At 37.1% G+C, this 15,208-nt stretch overlaps 2 protein-coding genes across 2 annotated transcripts in view; one reads left to right on the plus strand and one right to left on the minus strand.

The window, feature by feature from the left end:
- The first annotated feature begins 453 nt into the window (after positions 1-453).
- On the plus strand, positions 454-4,903 carry LOC128238571 (headcase protein homolog). The gene has a single exon (XM_052954627.1). The coding sequence runs from the start codon at positions 594-596 to the stop codon at positions 2,160-2,162; it is 1,569 nt and encodes a 522-aa protein (XP_052810587.1). The 5' UTR covers positions 454-593; the 3' UTR covers positions 2,163-4,903.
- A 3,340-nt stretch (positions 4,904-8,243) lies between these two features.
- The window catches only part of LOC128239036 (alpha-taxilin-like), a 32,345-nt gene continuing 25,380 nt past the window's right edge, over positions 8,244-15,208 (minus strand). Inside the window, exons 11-14 of the mRNA XM_052955463.1 lie at positions 13,851-13,946; positions 10,665-10,785; positions 9,427-9,579; positions 8,244-9,111 (exon numbers count right to left, since the gene is read on the minus strand). Of these exons, the coding sequence (XP_052811423.1) occupies positions 8,927-9,111; positions 9,427-9,579; positions 10,665-10,785; positions 13,851-13,946 (555 nt within the window). The 3' untranslated portion in view covers positions 8,244-8,926. The remainder of the gene's footprint in view (positions 9,112-9,426; positions 9,580-10,664; positions 10,786-13,850; positions 13,947-15,208) is intronic.

Consider the following 15,208-nt stretch of genomic DNA (forward strand, 5'->3'; position numbering starts at 1 on the left):
GTCTATTCATATTATGAGTACAGTAATGTCCGCATCAATAAATATTGTACTGTAACAGTATGTAAATTATATCACCAATTTAGCGGTATAAATGTCGTATACTGTATACTGTACTGTATGTGAATTGGGTAGTGTGCTCTTTTCATTTTAATAAATTGATTTTAAAATGGCATAAAGCATTGCTGTTCGAGACAGTTACGTCAATATTGAATTGAATAGCTGAAAATAGTCCCAGCTAGTCCTATATGGATCTTTAACTTGCTATTAAACCAGTTAATATCAGATCACAGATTCCTGACCTATTTAACGTTTTGTAGTAAACAAGCTAGCTCACATTATCATAATAAAATTTGACACAAGGTCACGGCCAAGGCCGTCCAATCAAATTTCTCATTACGACACTTACCTAGAAACTGCCCAATCAGAAAGCGCGACATATGAAGCAATTGAAGAGCTCGGCTAGGACGATAAAATTGGAAAATTCGCCGGGATTGTCAACACATGAACACACTTTTTAAAGGAAATTTACGGTGTAATTCGCTGTGACATTCATTTTCAATAGTGTGCAAGGATAGAAGCAACATTGATCTACAATGCCACACCAAAAACACGCGAAACATGCTCGTAATAATGGCATACGAGCGGACACAAACAACAACGTGCAAAATGGCCACGCCGTCAACGTAAACAACAACAATGGAGGCAATCCGCAGAATGGTCAAAGAATGCAACCATGTTGCATGCCTGGGAGCTGCCCTCTCAAGGAGGAGCTGATTGACACCGAAGATGTTGGAGATGCAGTTCGAGTTGCGTGTAATAATGAGCTCTGTGTTGTCGGAAATTGGATGCACAAAAGTTGTTTCGACAGTTGGGAAGAGTCCGTGCTGGCGTATCTGCGCTCGTGCGGTCGTGCACGCAGCTGGAGTGAAAAACAGCGTCTGCAAAACCTGTGGACCAAGAAAGGGTATGATTTGGCTTTCAAAGCATGCGATTGTTCCTGTGGCAAGGGGCATCTACGAAAGGATTTGGACTACATTCGTCCAGTGCGAGTTGATAACGCTTTGAAAAAGAAACCAAAGAAGAAAATCGAGCCATCAAAACCAGCTCTCAACAATGCTGTGCACAACAATCATGCTGTTGTTGCTGCAACTAGAGAGAGAAGGCCCTCAGGAAATAACAACACTAATGCAAATCTAAATGCTGCTAAAGTCAACTCTCAAAAAGCTGACCAAAGTGATACCAATGGTAATGCAGTTCCACAAACAGTTGCTGTTGGACAGAGAAATGGCATGCAAATACATATAAGAAAAGCTTCACCCAGTATTATCATTCTGAACAAGCACTCTGAACGCAAAAGTGATGACCGTATACGAGCCAACAGTATATCTAGCACAGGAAGTAGTCCTCCTAACTCTGCCTCATCGATGACTTCCAGCTCCAGCTCCCCAGTGCCTCAATCCCCGCAATCGTCCGGGTCAACTGTGAAGCAAAGATTCGAGTTTGACACAGTCCCAAGCCCAGGGTCAAGTCCAACTTCAGGAATGGTCATGAACAACTTGTTCAGGAGACGCATGGATCTGTCAGCCTTCAACATACTACCTAAACACAAGCAGAATCCGTACCACATCAAAATGGAAGATGATGTCACGCCAGGGTCGGATGATGTCCACATGTTTGTACTCAATCACCTTGGCAACTACAAAGTTTCATCTTTGAACTGTGTTCTTTGCAAAAATGAGCTTTGTATATTTGAAAAGTACCCGCTGATTGATGGAACATTGTTTCTTTCACCACAAGCCTATGACAATCAGGCTCTGCAAGTTATTTCTGAAGGTCGCCTTCAGTACATAAATGCAGTGTGTGTCTTGTGCCTTGAAGGAGCGAACGACATAAGTTGCGCTGCGTGCAAGTGCAAATGGGATGGAAGTTCCTTACTTCTGGGCTCAATGTATTCGTACGACATCTTTGCAGCTATGCCTTGCTGCCAGAAACGACTCACATGCAAGCACTGTCATCGTGCCGTGGTTGACGTGTTCAGCGGCCTGCAGTACTTCAGCGAGTACAGTCGAATGATACCATGTCCTTATTGCAAGGCCTACGACTACCATTTCATACGGCCACTGAACGAAACCTTCTCTGTTAAGATGTCTATATGGCATTGAACAGATAAAACTTTCCTGCAAAACTCTGCAAATATATAGGGCATATATGCAGTATCAGTTCTGGAGCAGCCTTTGTGACTTTATTTGATCTTGTTTATTGCACAGTGATTTGTTTCACATATATGCATATGATTCCTTTTTCTTAGCTGTGTATTGTTCTAGTCTAGAATTTGTAGGGAAAATGTTGGTGCATCATCGATTTTGAAAGACATGTACATTATGTTTGTATGATATTGCATAATTTCAATTTAATTTGTAATCACTGTAAAGATTGGACATTTTTTATTTGAAATATCTATTACTTATAAGGTCCCATTTGTAAATTAAAAATACATTTTATGCTTGTACACTTGTACCACACAAGAGAAAATGATTCAATTAGGAATTGCTTGATTATATGGTTATACGTTTTATAATGTTATTTGTTCACTTGATAATTAATTTGTAAGTGACTTTTAAAAATGTTCCTTGTGACTCAAGCTGTTTCTTTCCTGGTTTAAGGTTTATTATTTCTGTATGAGGCTTTAAATCTGGCCATTTAAGTATCTGGGGTTTTACATAAACATCTTTATAGTCATTTCCTAACTGAAGTAAATTTCTACTTAAAGTTGGGTCCTTTACTGGTCATATGATACAGTAACTTAGTCTTAAATGCTTTATGTTCTTGATTGTTTTATGTAATATACATACTTCAAAGCTAAAAATACTTTTACACATCTTTAAATTTGACTGAAAAATTGAGGAAATCACCTTTGGGAATAACTGAGATGTTTAATGAATACCAGTCCTGGAATTTTAAGTGTTAGTATGTTTACAGAACTACACTAGATAATCACATTGGATCAGGTGTACCATGAAATTTCTGGCTGTACTATGATACCACTAGGCCCTGTTTGGCAGCTTCCAATGTGTAGGTGTGGATATTTTGTACAAGAGACTTAGTAAAGGAAATACTGTGACAATCTCATGTACTTATAGCAACCAGCTGGATATTATTTCCATGGATTTTAGAATTTCAAAGCACTAAATCCTGCAATTTGATTCGAATGGCATAAATTGGTAATTTGTCTTATACATGTTTGAATGTTTTTTTTCTTTTAACATTCATAGTACAGAAATAATGCAAGCAAAGAAAAAAATGTCTAACGTTTTGACCATCATAGTTACTTATATGCTAAGACTGTTTTGTGTTTCCTCCTGGAATTGATTTTCTCTGAGCTATATATTGAACTATAATTGTATGTGAAAATCATGATTATTTGGAAGTATCACTATGTGTATAAGAGATACAGCCTGTACCTCATTATTTAAAAGAAGTACTATGATTACAAATGATACAGTCTGTACCGCTATACAGCAGATATGGCATATAAACATAGTGATATTCTCATATAATGAGGTTCAGACACTCTCATATAATGAGATGTATCTAATTTATATCATGCAGAAAATGATGCAACCCTCTTTGTATGCTTATTCAAACATGTAAGCTAACCAGTACTCTCAAAGGCACTCATTCACATTGTATAGGGTCACACACTACAAATCATGTGAAATGTCAACCAACTGATTGTTACAATGATAAAACAATTTTCTGTTAACAATTATTTAAAACAAATATGACAGACATGCTTTATTTTGCGGAAAATCATTAGTAACACTTTTGAAAAATGAATGTCCAGGATTTTCTAATCTTTTCTATATCATATCTGCCAGTTGCTGTTTGGTGTTTGTGCATAAGAGCAAAGACATATAAATATATGTTCATGATAAAAGGAAGTAAAATAACTCCATCTGAACACATGTAAGCAAAAATGTTGGCAATATATATCTGTGAAGGAGTCCCTTTAACTCTGTTATGTTATGAGTGGTATGTTTTATTGACTACTTTTGCTATATATGTTTTTTACTGAAATAAATGTGCTGATATTTTGATCTTCCAATCCACATTTTGAATTTTGAGCTTGTGTATAGAATTGTATTGTATACCTTTATAAATATTGTCCTTTTTAAGCTTGGTAATCATTTCAAGTCGTATGCTTGATTGATTGGTGTAATCGATTCTAAATACATGTATAACAATTGATTGTAAGAAAAGTTGGTGTTTGTTTTTTCTGAAGTGAAGTACATTTCGTGTAGTTGTTGTCATTTTCTTTTCTGCATCTTTTTATTTTGCTGATTTTTGTACATTTATACACAATAGTGCTATATTTTGTGAAGGATGGTTCTCATCTCCTAGTTTGAGAATGGTTCCTTACTCCTAGATAGACTCTGACTGTTATAGGATATATGGATGTGACCTGAGATATCGTAGTTCTCATTTATATATAATTATACTCAAATCTACCAGCAACAAACATGCTTTAGAGTGCATATAATAAGTATGCGATATATACTTGTATGGATATTATATCATATTATTGATCATTACTATGAGCATAATTATATATATTTTTTATGTAGGTTTGGTTTCTTTTTTTCAGAAAGCAAGGAATGCAATTCTTAGAAAAGATTGTTTAAAATGACTGATTAACACTTAAATATGCTTATCATTTATATTTTTGCATTTTGGAAAGCAAGTAAATTGCTTTTGTACCTTACCTGATAGGCAAGCCTTTTTAAGATGTGTTTTTTATTTGTTTTATTTCTGATGTAAATGGTTGCATTGTTTTTATTTGAACACTTTGGCTGTTGTATTCTTTTGTTTATGTATTTTGACAAGATAAAATCTTACAAACTGATAGTGACCTTTTCTTTTCGTTTACCGTAATGTACATGTACACCAGTTTGTAAGGACACCCGTGTTTACCCGTTTGCATGTGCTATCGTCGACAATACCTTCAAGTCTTCTAACTTCCATTATTAAATTTGAAAAAAATATATCTAAATATGCAAACTAGACACAGAATGGTTATGTTACGTCGTCTGTATATGGAGAAGAGAACTGTTACCCTTAATTTCGTACGCAAGTGCTGTTCCATATTTGGGAGGGATAAGATCCATAGCGCTGGTGTCATCGTCGGCGTTAGTGTGGCTTTGGATGCTGCTCCGAAAACTTGTTATTGGTTGGCTATTGCTGTTGTTGAGTTTATAAACGTCTGCCCGCGCCCTATAATGGCTGCATTGTGGCTTGACCCCGTCACATCCCCAAGTGTGACTTAAACAAAATTCTGGAGCCAAAGGGGGGGGGGGGGGGGGTTACCCCCATCGGTTGATGGGATATTCGCCAAAGGAGTAATTTTGTACCCAAAATGCCGCGAGTTGGTTGGCTTATACTTGGATGTACATTTTGTATATACATATAGATGAAACTTGGTTACTATGACAATGATCTGTTTGACCTAACCACAATACCACAAGGTCTACACTCAAACATTGGGAATACATCATAAAAGAGGCATAGGTCTGCTGACGCAATGTCTGCGGTTACTCCATGTGAATCTGCAGGCCGTCAACAGACTGGTTAATCACGGAATCACGGTGACACTGATGGTCGTCACGTATTCAGCTGCACATGATTTATGAACCAATGATGAAATAAATACGAATAAAAAAAGACATTTGAACAGCCGACATACACCTACGGTGCATGCAAAACGACGCTTTTTAAGAATATAATGTGAAGGATTAAGTAAGTATTCTATGTTGACATTCAGCCATTGTTTTACTTCAATATTCGATACTGTATACATTCGCCTTGACCTGAATCGCACTGTATACGTATTATAGCAGATGATGACTCAGGGCTAAGCGAAGTTTGTTCAATAACCGCTGCCACCACATGGCTATACGCACGGAACAATTCAAGCACAAGGAATCTCAGCATTGAAATTCTCAACATATCACCCCTGACAGCGATATACCTCACATACAGACAGACAGACATAGAATGATTATTGTCGTGAAACTGTGAAGTTTCTTCACAAACAGTGTAATGTATTGCAATATAGTTATTAACATTAACATGGTCATACATATGTCATAAGCATGATGTTAACGCGCATAAAGTGGGGACGCAACCACACCAACCCCTCCCTTATAATTATATCGTTCAAGTTAACTTCGAGTAATATTATTAATCAGATACACTAGAATACACCATTTCCGAATACAATTAGCCCAGGTTGTTCCCCGGAAACCCATTGGCTAACCACATGTAGGTTAATAGTTTTTTTCAGCTGTTGGGGAGGGAGTGCACGTCTAACCCCCCTCCAATTCTAACGCAAAAAATCTGAAGCCGTCCCCGTAATGAATGAACAAATTTAGTGCAGGAAAAAAAGAATACATCTAAATACAACGTTATAAGTCATATAGATTATAAGTTTCAACTTTTCCTCACATGACCTAAACTATGTTATTTAGGACAGATTTATATATATATTATACTGATTTTTTGGTAAAGCTCTAGATATATTGTATACGGAGATCAGCCCTGTCCGGCCGTTGGTTAGCGAGGCTGGACAGCCAGCTGTCCGAACGTTGGTTAGCGCACTGTCCGACTGTTGGTTGGCGTACTGTCCGGCCTTTGGATAGCGCACTGTCCGACTGTTGGCACGCTGTCCGACTGTTGGCACGCCGTCCGACTGTCGGTCGCTGTCCGATTGTTGGTTAGCGCGCTGTCCGGTCGTTGGTTCACGTCGATGAATCGGTCGTTCCGATGATACTGAATACTGAATCAAAAACATTCACTGAAATCAGTATTCGCCAAAGACAGTCTGAAGACACTTGCTTTGAAGAGAAAAAAGCAAAACTTGCAGCATCAGCAGCTGGATATGCGCCAATCTGCGCGTCAAGTTTACAAATTCATTTTGCGTCAAGGTCGAGAGATCGCTGTTTACAACAATACTCAAGTTATATTTTTGCACAATTGGGTACGTTGGGCCAAATCTCTCTCTTTATCAGCAAGTTTATCTCATAAGGAGCGCCGGGTGAAGGTTACACACCTACACATTATCGTCGATGGCACACTTCACACGGTCAATACCCTCTACTCGCCAATGTCAGGGGCCATGATTATGAACACTCTCAAGCCCTAGTCTAGACTCAGAAAATCATTTTATAAAGGTACACAAAAATCATATTTATTCCATTTCTTTAACGAAAATTATTGTACATAATAGTCAAACATTCCAATAGTAATATATTTCAGCAATTTTTACATTTAATGCTCAGATAGAAGGAAAGTTACAATGAAGTGAAGTTTTGCCACAATGCGCCTTGAGTCTGACCTCAAACTTGAGACTGTTCGTAATCACTGCCCCGGAACAAATGCACGAACAATGTATGAGCGCGTTTACGAACGGTCTCATGTCTGTGTATGGCTTATTTATGAACTAATAATTATTTTCCAAGGTACCTACAAAAGACCAAGTTTCAGGCTTTAACCGATCGTAAACACCGCCTTTGGTCGACATTTGTTTAAAGCTGGGCAGCATATTGCTCCGGAAGAACGATACGCGCATCGAACGTACGAAAGGTATGTCGTCCGTTACGCAGACCATTGTTACTTCAGTCAACTAATGAAAGCACATGCTAATCAGTTTTCACGGGTCTCAAAACCTCGAATAGAATTTTCTTATACACAACCGCATGACGAAAGGATTACTGTTTTCTCTTGGGGGATCGGCCTAGGTACTGGCAGGTATAGGGTTATTTTGTACCCTCCAGTTTTCGGTTCACTCCTTACACTTTAGTCATTTCCTACCCGACCGAGTCATTTCGTAACCTTTATTTCATTATGTCTATGTGTTTTTAATAAACAATATACTCATTTTTTAGTGTATATATGCATCTCATGTTTGAGTTTTACAAGATGACCAAAAAATATAGGGTACAAGATGACTAGGGTAAGAAATGACTAGCCCCCATCTGGCGCTGATGGAGCAGCATTGCTACTAGCAGCATGGTATTGAAGAGTCTAATGTCAAATATGGTCCTGATGCATTATCTTGCAAGTGAAGAAAACTGTTTAGTGATTCATCGAATGGAACAGACCATCAATTTCATAAACTAGTAATTTTTGTATGCTAGATATACAGACCAAAACTTTAACACAAGGTTAAAAATAAAGTAAGAACAGCATTGTCATAAACAAACCTTTATTTCTTTTGACAAATATCAAAAGTTTTACTAAAGTACAATATGTACTTGACCAGACATGGCAATGTGCATAATGTTACATTGTGGTGATAACATGCATATGTTTTTTGTTCGAACATTACCATTCTCAAGGTCGGACATTTATTCGCAATAAATAAACAACACACAAGCAAAGCACAAGATAAGTTGATTCAACTATCTTAATACGGCCCAGACATCAGTATATGTGAAACTATTAATCTGTGACCATCAAAATACAATTGATTTCATATATTAAAGCCTTCCTACCAGCCTGCATGATTTTAAGCTTGTCCATACAGCTTTAGAATTAAAAATATTTTCACTCTAATGAAATGACATTATATGACATGTCATTATTTTTCTGAAAATTCATTTGTAAAATAACACGGTGTTTCCATTTTACTTGAATTAAGGGAAAAAATGATCATTTTTGTCATGAAAACATTGCTAAACAACTATGTTGCTGCTGCAAATTGTATAGAAATGAGTATGCAGACAAATGTCACAGAAACACTGCATACTAGAATGTTACCAAAATAATGATAAGTTCTTTTTCACAATCTTTGTTCAATAATTATTATTTAAATGGATCTAGTCTTTTAGTAAAATATCCAGCACACAGATTGAAGTCAAAACAGGGTCAATCAAGATTCTTCATTTGATTGGCTGGGTTCAGGTGCCTGTTTGTCTTCCGATTGGCTGGGACTGTTGGCCTCAAGATTTTGATTTTCTGATTGGCCGTTTCCTTCAGAGGAAGCCTCCGATTGGCTGGAATCAGGGGCAAGCGGTTCCTGCTTGATCACAGTGGTGCCAGTCTGCTCTGAAGCACCTGGAACATGGAGATTTGATAAACAACTGTGAATAATAACTTGATAACTCCCACAATTTAAAAGATAAAGCCTTACTTGTATTATAAATATGTGGATATTTCGTCAAAAAATTTTCAATCTTGAATGCTGTTTCAAATTTAAATCTTTTTAACTTTCACAAAATTGTTCACAATAGATTCCACTTAATTGCAATCAAACACAATGTTTCATTATGAAGGTAGATGCTAAAAAGCTAAAAGTTCTATTGTCTGTAGTAAAGATCAAACTCAAAATAAATACAACACTACATGTATTCAAATATATCATACACATACATGAGGTGTTATCACTATTGACTGAGAGGTCCCCTGCCCCCTCTGTCGGTGAGCTTGACCCCCCTATCTCTGCCCCCTCTGTCTCCATTACTGGTGCATCATTTGTGGCAGACATTTCTTCAGGTTTCAGACCCAGTTTTGACATCTCATCAGCTGCAATAGGAGAAGCTTCAATTAAGAGTAATACATTCCCATACATTGTAATGCAAAAGAAAAACACTTGCCTACAAACAAGATTTTGAGAAATTTGAGTATGACAGATCCTCTAAATGGCAAGTAATTTGATCTAGACATGCAACTTTGAAAGGACTCAATCACCATTTCATTATAAAAAGCATTTGATGTGAAAAGATTGTACATGTGTATGTGCTTTTTACTTTTGATGATTCTGTTTTCAAGTCAAACTACGTGTGTCTAGTCAGAAGCGGACAAGAACATCAGAATGATTGCCAACAGGAAAACCGATATACTTGGCTAGAGTTTGTTTCCTGCAATGTCAACAGCCTGAAGTATGTCTTATATCTAGCATATAAACTTAACCTCATGACAAAGTGCATAGGTGGAATCCCAAGTATATAAAGTGATCTTGACCTTAAATGACTTGTTACCAAAAATAAACGAGTAAATACAAATATAACCCACATTCTTATATGGGTCACTTAAGCTAACAAGGCAAATAGTAGCATTGAAATTATACCTTTTTAATACAATTATACAAATTACAATGATTCTACCAAACTGAAATCCATGGCAGAAAGAGTAGCATTAATTTGAAAACCTAACCCTTCAAATATTGTTGTCCTTTAAATGATTAAAGTCTATCTAAAAAGCAAGGCCACCAAAACTGAAAGGCTAATATTAACCTCAAGGCCAGGGTTTTAAAATGATTAAATACAAATTGCCAATGCTGTATAGAAAATATCTAATATCGGGGCCTTGCAGATGTGGACGATAAGTTTTTCCTAATCCTAGAAGTCCAGAAACACGTTACAGTATCGGGGCCAGAACAATTACATCACACATATGCATAATTCTAGCAATAAGTAAAAGAGCACAAGCTAAGCACTAAATATCTAAGCAAAAACTGTAGCCCCAAAGCTGACTTAAAAGCTCACAATAGGCCACCTTGAACACTGATCTATGTCCTCATTCATGATCTATTTTTTCACAACTTGTAACCTTGAACATGAACACAAATAACATCCTGATACCCATCTCCATATGATGACAGTACTCACCCATTTGTTCTGTCTCTAGGAGTTTTCTTGCCTGTCTCTCTGCCTGCATGGCTCGACACAGAGACTCAAGCTTGCTCACCTTCGCCATCAACATACCTCGCTCCCTGTCATAGCGAGTTTTCTGGAATGCAGGTTAAAATAGATGTACGAAATAATAACACACACTTAAAATTATACAATTATGGACAATGGAGCCATTGAATATGATTTGATATTCACTGGTATAAAGTCCTTGTTTTTCTGTTGTGAAGTAAATATCAGATCATATTCTATGTCTCCCTAGTCAACAAACGTTTTATTACATGACAAGGTTATACTTATATCAAAACAAAAGGGCCAAGATGGAGCTATATTGCTCACCTGATTGGAAAGGGTTCTAATGTTATTGATTGGACATTAACCTGGGACGCCGACGCCCAAACGCCCGTGGACTGTTAGTGAAACTACAATTCATCCCTTTTGTCAAGGGTGAATAAAACATGAAAATTATGTATTTGTTTACAAAGTTACTAAGGGCCATAACTTTTATAATATTAAAGTTGGAGTTACATAACTAGTCAAAAAAGAGCACATTGTTACTGTAAAATAGTTCCTGAAGTTTGAAGTTGATATCTTCAATGATTTTAAACAATAAACAAGAGCTGTCACAGTATGTGACGAATGCCCCCGAATGTGACATTGACCTACCAACAAGGTCAGTACATGAAAAGTTGATCTTGCCTTTACGTGTCAAATACATATGGCAAGTTATTTTAAATTGCCTCTGAACATAAAAAAATACCACCCATACTTGACAACCTACACTGTTATGTCCTTATATTCAAAATTCCTTGTGAATAAACACTGTATCTTTCACCTTAGAGGAAGGGACATGGGTCTTGCACAAGACACGTCGTCTTCGTATGTGGAACACATGTAGCAAGTGATTTTAAAATCTGTCCATACAAGGGAAAGTTACAGCCCGGACACGACAACCTATACTCTATGTCCTTATATGCAGCACTCCATTGTGAATAAACACTAAGTGTGACCTTGACCTTTGAGGTAGGGACACGGGTCTTGCACGTGACACGTCGTCTTGGTATGTGGAACACATGTGGCAAGTTATTTTAAAGTCTGTCCATACAAGGGAAAGTTACAGCCCGGACACGACAACCTATACTCTATGTCCTTATATGCAGCACTCCATTGTGAATAAACACTAAGTGTGACCTTGACCTTTGAGGTAGGGACACGGGTCTTGCACGCGACACGTCGTCTTGGTATGTGGAACACATGTGGCAAGTTATTTTAAAATCTTTCCATACAAGGGAAAGTTACAGCCCGGACACGACAACCTATACTCTATGTCCTTATATGCAGCACTCCATTGTGAATAAACACTAAGTGTGACCTTGACCTTTGAGGTAGGGACACGGGTCTTGCACGCGACACATCGTCTTGGTATGTGGAACACATGTGGCAAGTTATTTTAAAATCTGTCTATACAAGAGAAAGTTACAGCCCGGACACGACAACCTATACTCTATGTCCTTATATGCAGCACTCCATTGTGAATAAACACTAAGTGTGACCTTGACCTTTGAGGTAGGGACACGGGTCTTGCACGCGACACGTCGTCTTGGTATGTGGAACACATGTGGCAAGTTATTTTAAAATCTGTCCATACAAGGGAAAGTTACAGCCCGGACACGACAACCTATACTCTATGTCCTTATATGCAGCACTCCATTGTGAATAAACACTAAGTGTGACCTTGACCTTTGAGGTAGGGACACGGGTCTTGCACGCAACACGTCGTCTTGGTATGTGGTACACATGTGGCAAGTTATTTTAAAATCTGTCCATACAAGAGAAAGTTACAGCCCGGACACGACAACCTATACTCTATATCCTTATATGCAGCACTCCATTGTGAATAAACACTAAGTGTGACCTTGACCTTTGAGGTAGGGACACGAGTCTTGCACGCCACACGTCGTCTTGGTATGTGGAACACATGTGGCAAGTTATTTTAAAATCTGTCCATACAAGGGAAAGTTACAGAGCCAGACGGACGGACGGTGCAATTTTAATATGCCCACCTTCGGCGGCATAAAAAAGAAAAGATGAAAGGGTCACATTCGGAAGATATCTGTGAAAATTTTGAAATCTTGCCAAAGGTTTGCTGAAGAGAATTTTTCCATACGACATAAAGTGAAACTAGCCCTTCCCCTGGCTGTCATGTTTTTTATGAATAACAATAGGGTGAAGGAATTTAATATATGGTCACCTAAAGAACATTTTTGTGAAATTATTTTTAATTTGGGTCAAAGGTTTCTGAAAAGAAGATTTTCAAAGTTTTCCATATAGACAAATAGTGATCAATAGCCCCGCCCCTGGCAACCATGTTTTTTTTATGACTCAACTTTGACAGAGGGTCACCTTTTAGAAACCTCTGTAAAATTATTTTAAAATCCGGCCAATGGTTTCTGACGGAAGATATTCAAAGTTTTCCATTAGACATATATTGAAAAATAGCCACATCCCATGGGAACATTTCTGTGAAATTATTTGGAAATCGAGCCAGCGGTTTCTGAGATGATTTTGAAAGTTTTTCCATTTGGTTGCCATGGCAACCAGAGTTTTGCATGGAGCCACTTTTATTGAATAAATCTGGAAGAGGATCGTCCAAGGAACATTTCTAAAAAGTTTGGTTGAAGCTGATCCAGTGGTTTAGTTGGAGAAATTGTTTTAAAGAGTGTGATTTGTAAAATTTCTATTGTTTGTCTGGTAAATAAAAACCTCCATGTTCAGATATTAAAGGTTTGACATTGAGCAGTACAGGCTTCACGTTTACAATGTTTACTTTTTGAAACTGCTGTGCATTGAACCATTTACACTGTCTGTATTTGATTATCTGTAAATACACATGTTAATGATAGGAATAGAAAATTTGCTCAGCATATAGCTAAAACATCATGCTTTGATATGAAATGTATATTTAGGAAATCATAGAAGTGTGTGTGTGTGTACCTTTGGATCATCCCTTGTATAAATACTGTTTGAACTTAACCTAGAAATGGTCATAAAGTACAAGAGCTACATTGATCATAAAGTTTTTAAGATACACTTTAATACAGCAGTAAACACAGCTACCAAAGAGGGTAAATACATCTTATGATTTTTGATGTGACAATAACTAACCTCTTCTGCCATCTCTAGGAGTGCCCGGTTTCCCCCCTCCCACTTGGTCTTCCACTGGGCTCCATCCTTCTCTAGCTTCTTACAACGCTTACCCATCTATAACATTGAATGAACAAAGCTAACCAATCTATAACACTGTATATACACTTATTCATCTATAACATGGAATATACAAGGCTTACAGATCTATAACATGGAATATATAACCATCTATAACATGGAATATACAACGATTATTCATCTTTAACATAGAATATACAACGCTTATCCATCTATAACATGGAATATACAACGCTTATCCATCGATAACATGGAATATACACATGACGTATGAACTCGTGTTAAAGTGTTAGCAGTACAATAATGAATGCTTGAGAGTTCGCTCGACTATATCCGCTTTGTCTTAGAAATGAATAAAATAATGATGTTAAACTGCCACTCAAAACCAATAAAACAAGTCAAATTAAAATGTTAACTAGACACACTGCAATGCGATGAACCAGATTTTCAGCCTTAATTGTCAGATTCAGTTTCAACATTTTTTCTATTTTATTAACAGTGGCCTTGACCTTTACCCTAGGGGTCATGCAATCCCATGGAAGTCATCTATCCAAGTTTGGTCACTTCATATCAAAACTAACTTGAATTATTCGAGTGAGTGTCAATCAAGGGCCATAATTTGTTTTAAAGGTTAATATGGAGTTACATAACCTAATATTGTAATGGCTACTGTGTAAAGTATGAGGGCCATTGAATGAACAGTATTTGAGATCTGAGTTAAAATCCTAAGTGGCCCAAAACCTTTAACCAATCTTTTTAGGTTGATCAAGGGCCATAATTTGTATTTGGGATAATATTGAGTTATTTCACCTGTGACGGCCATAAACAACTGTGTGAAGTATTAAGTCAATTGAATGAAGGGTATTGAAGTAATTAGTGTAAAACCCAACTTGCCCTAAAACTTAAACTGGACACAATGTGCCCTATAACTTTAATCTAAGCCCTTAAGTAAATCAGGGGCCATAATTTGTATTTAATATGATATTGAGTTTTGTTACCTCATTGTGTGATTGTCCTGAACAACTGTGTGAAGTATTAAGGGAAATGAATATTGAATGAAGAGTATTGGAGTTAAAAGTGAAAATGCCAACTTGCCCTAATACTTTGACTGACGCTGTGGCGAGTAGAATAGCCTCCTTATTCTTTAAATAGTCAAGCTTATAAACACGGTATGTCAGCATCTTATGTAATCTGTACTTAGCTTTAAGTTTCCATCATGTTTTTTTTTTAGAAAAAGTAATAACATGGAAAACTTTGTTTTAGATAGTTTATAGAAACATCCAAGTAGCATCTATCAT

The sequence above is a fragment of the Mya arenaria genome, chromosome 6 (genome assembly GCF_026914265.1).
Source record: "Mya arenaria isolate MELC-2E11 chromosome 6, ASM2691426v1".
In the NCBI taxonomy this organism is placed as follows: Eukaryota; Metazoa; Mollusca; class Bivalvia; order Myida; family Myidae; genus Mya; species Mya arenaria.

Excerpts from the sequence above, each read along its gene's own strand:
- LOC128238571 (XM_052954627.1), top strand. The coding sequence starts at position 594 with ATGCCACACCAAAAACACGCGAAACATGCTCGTAATAATGGCATACGA.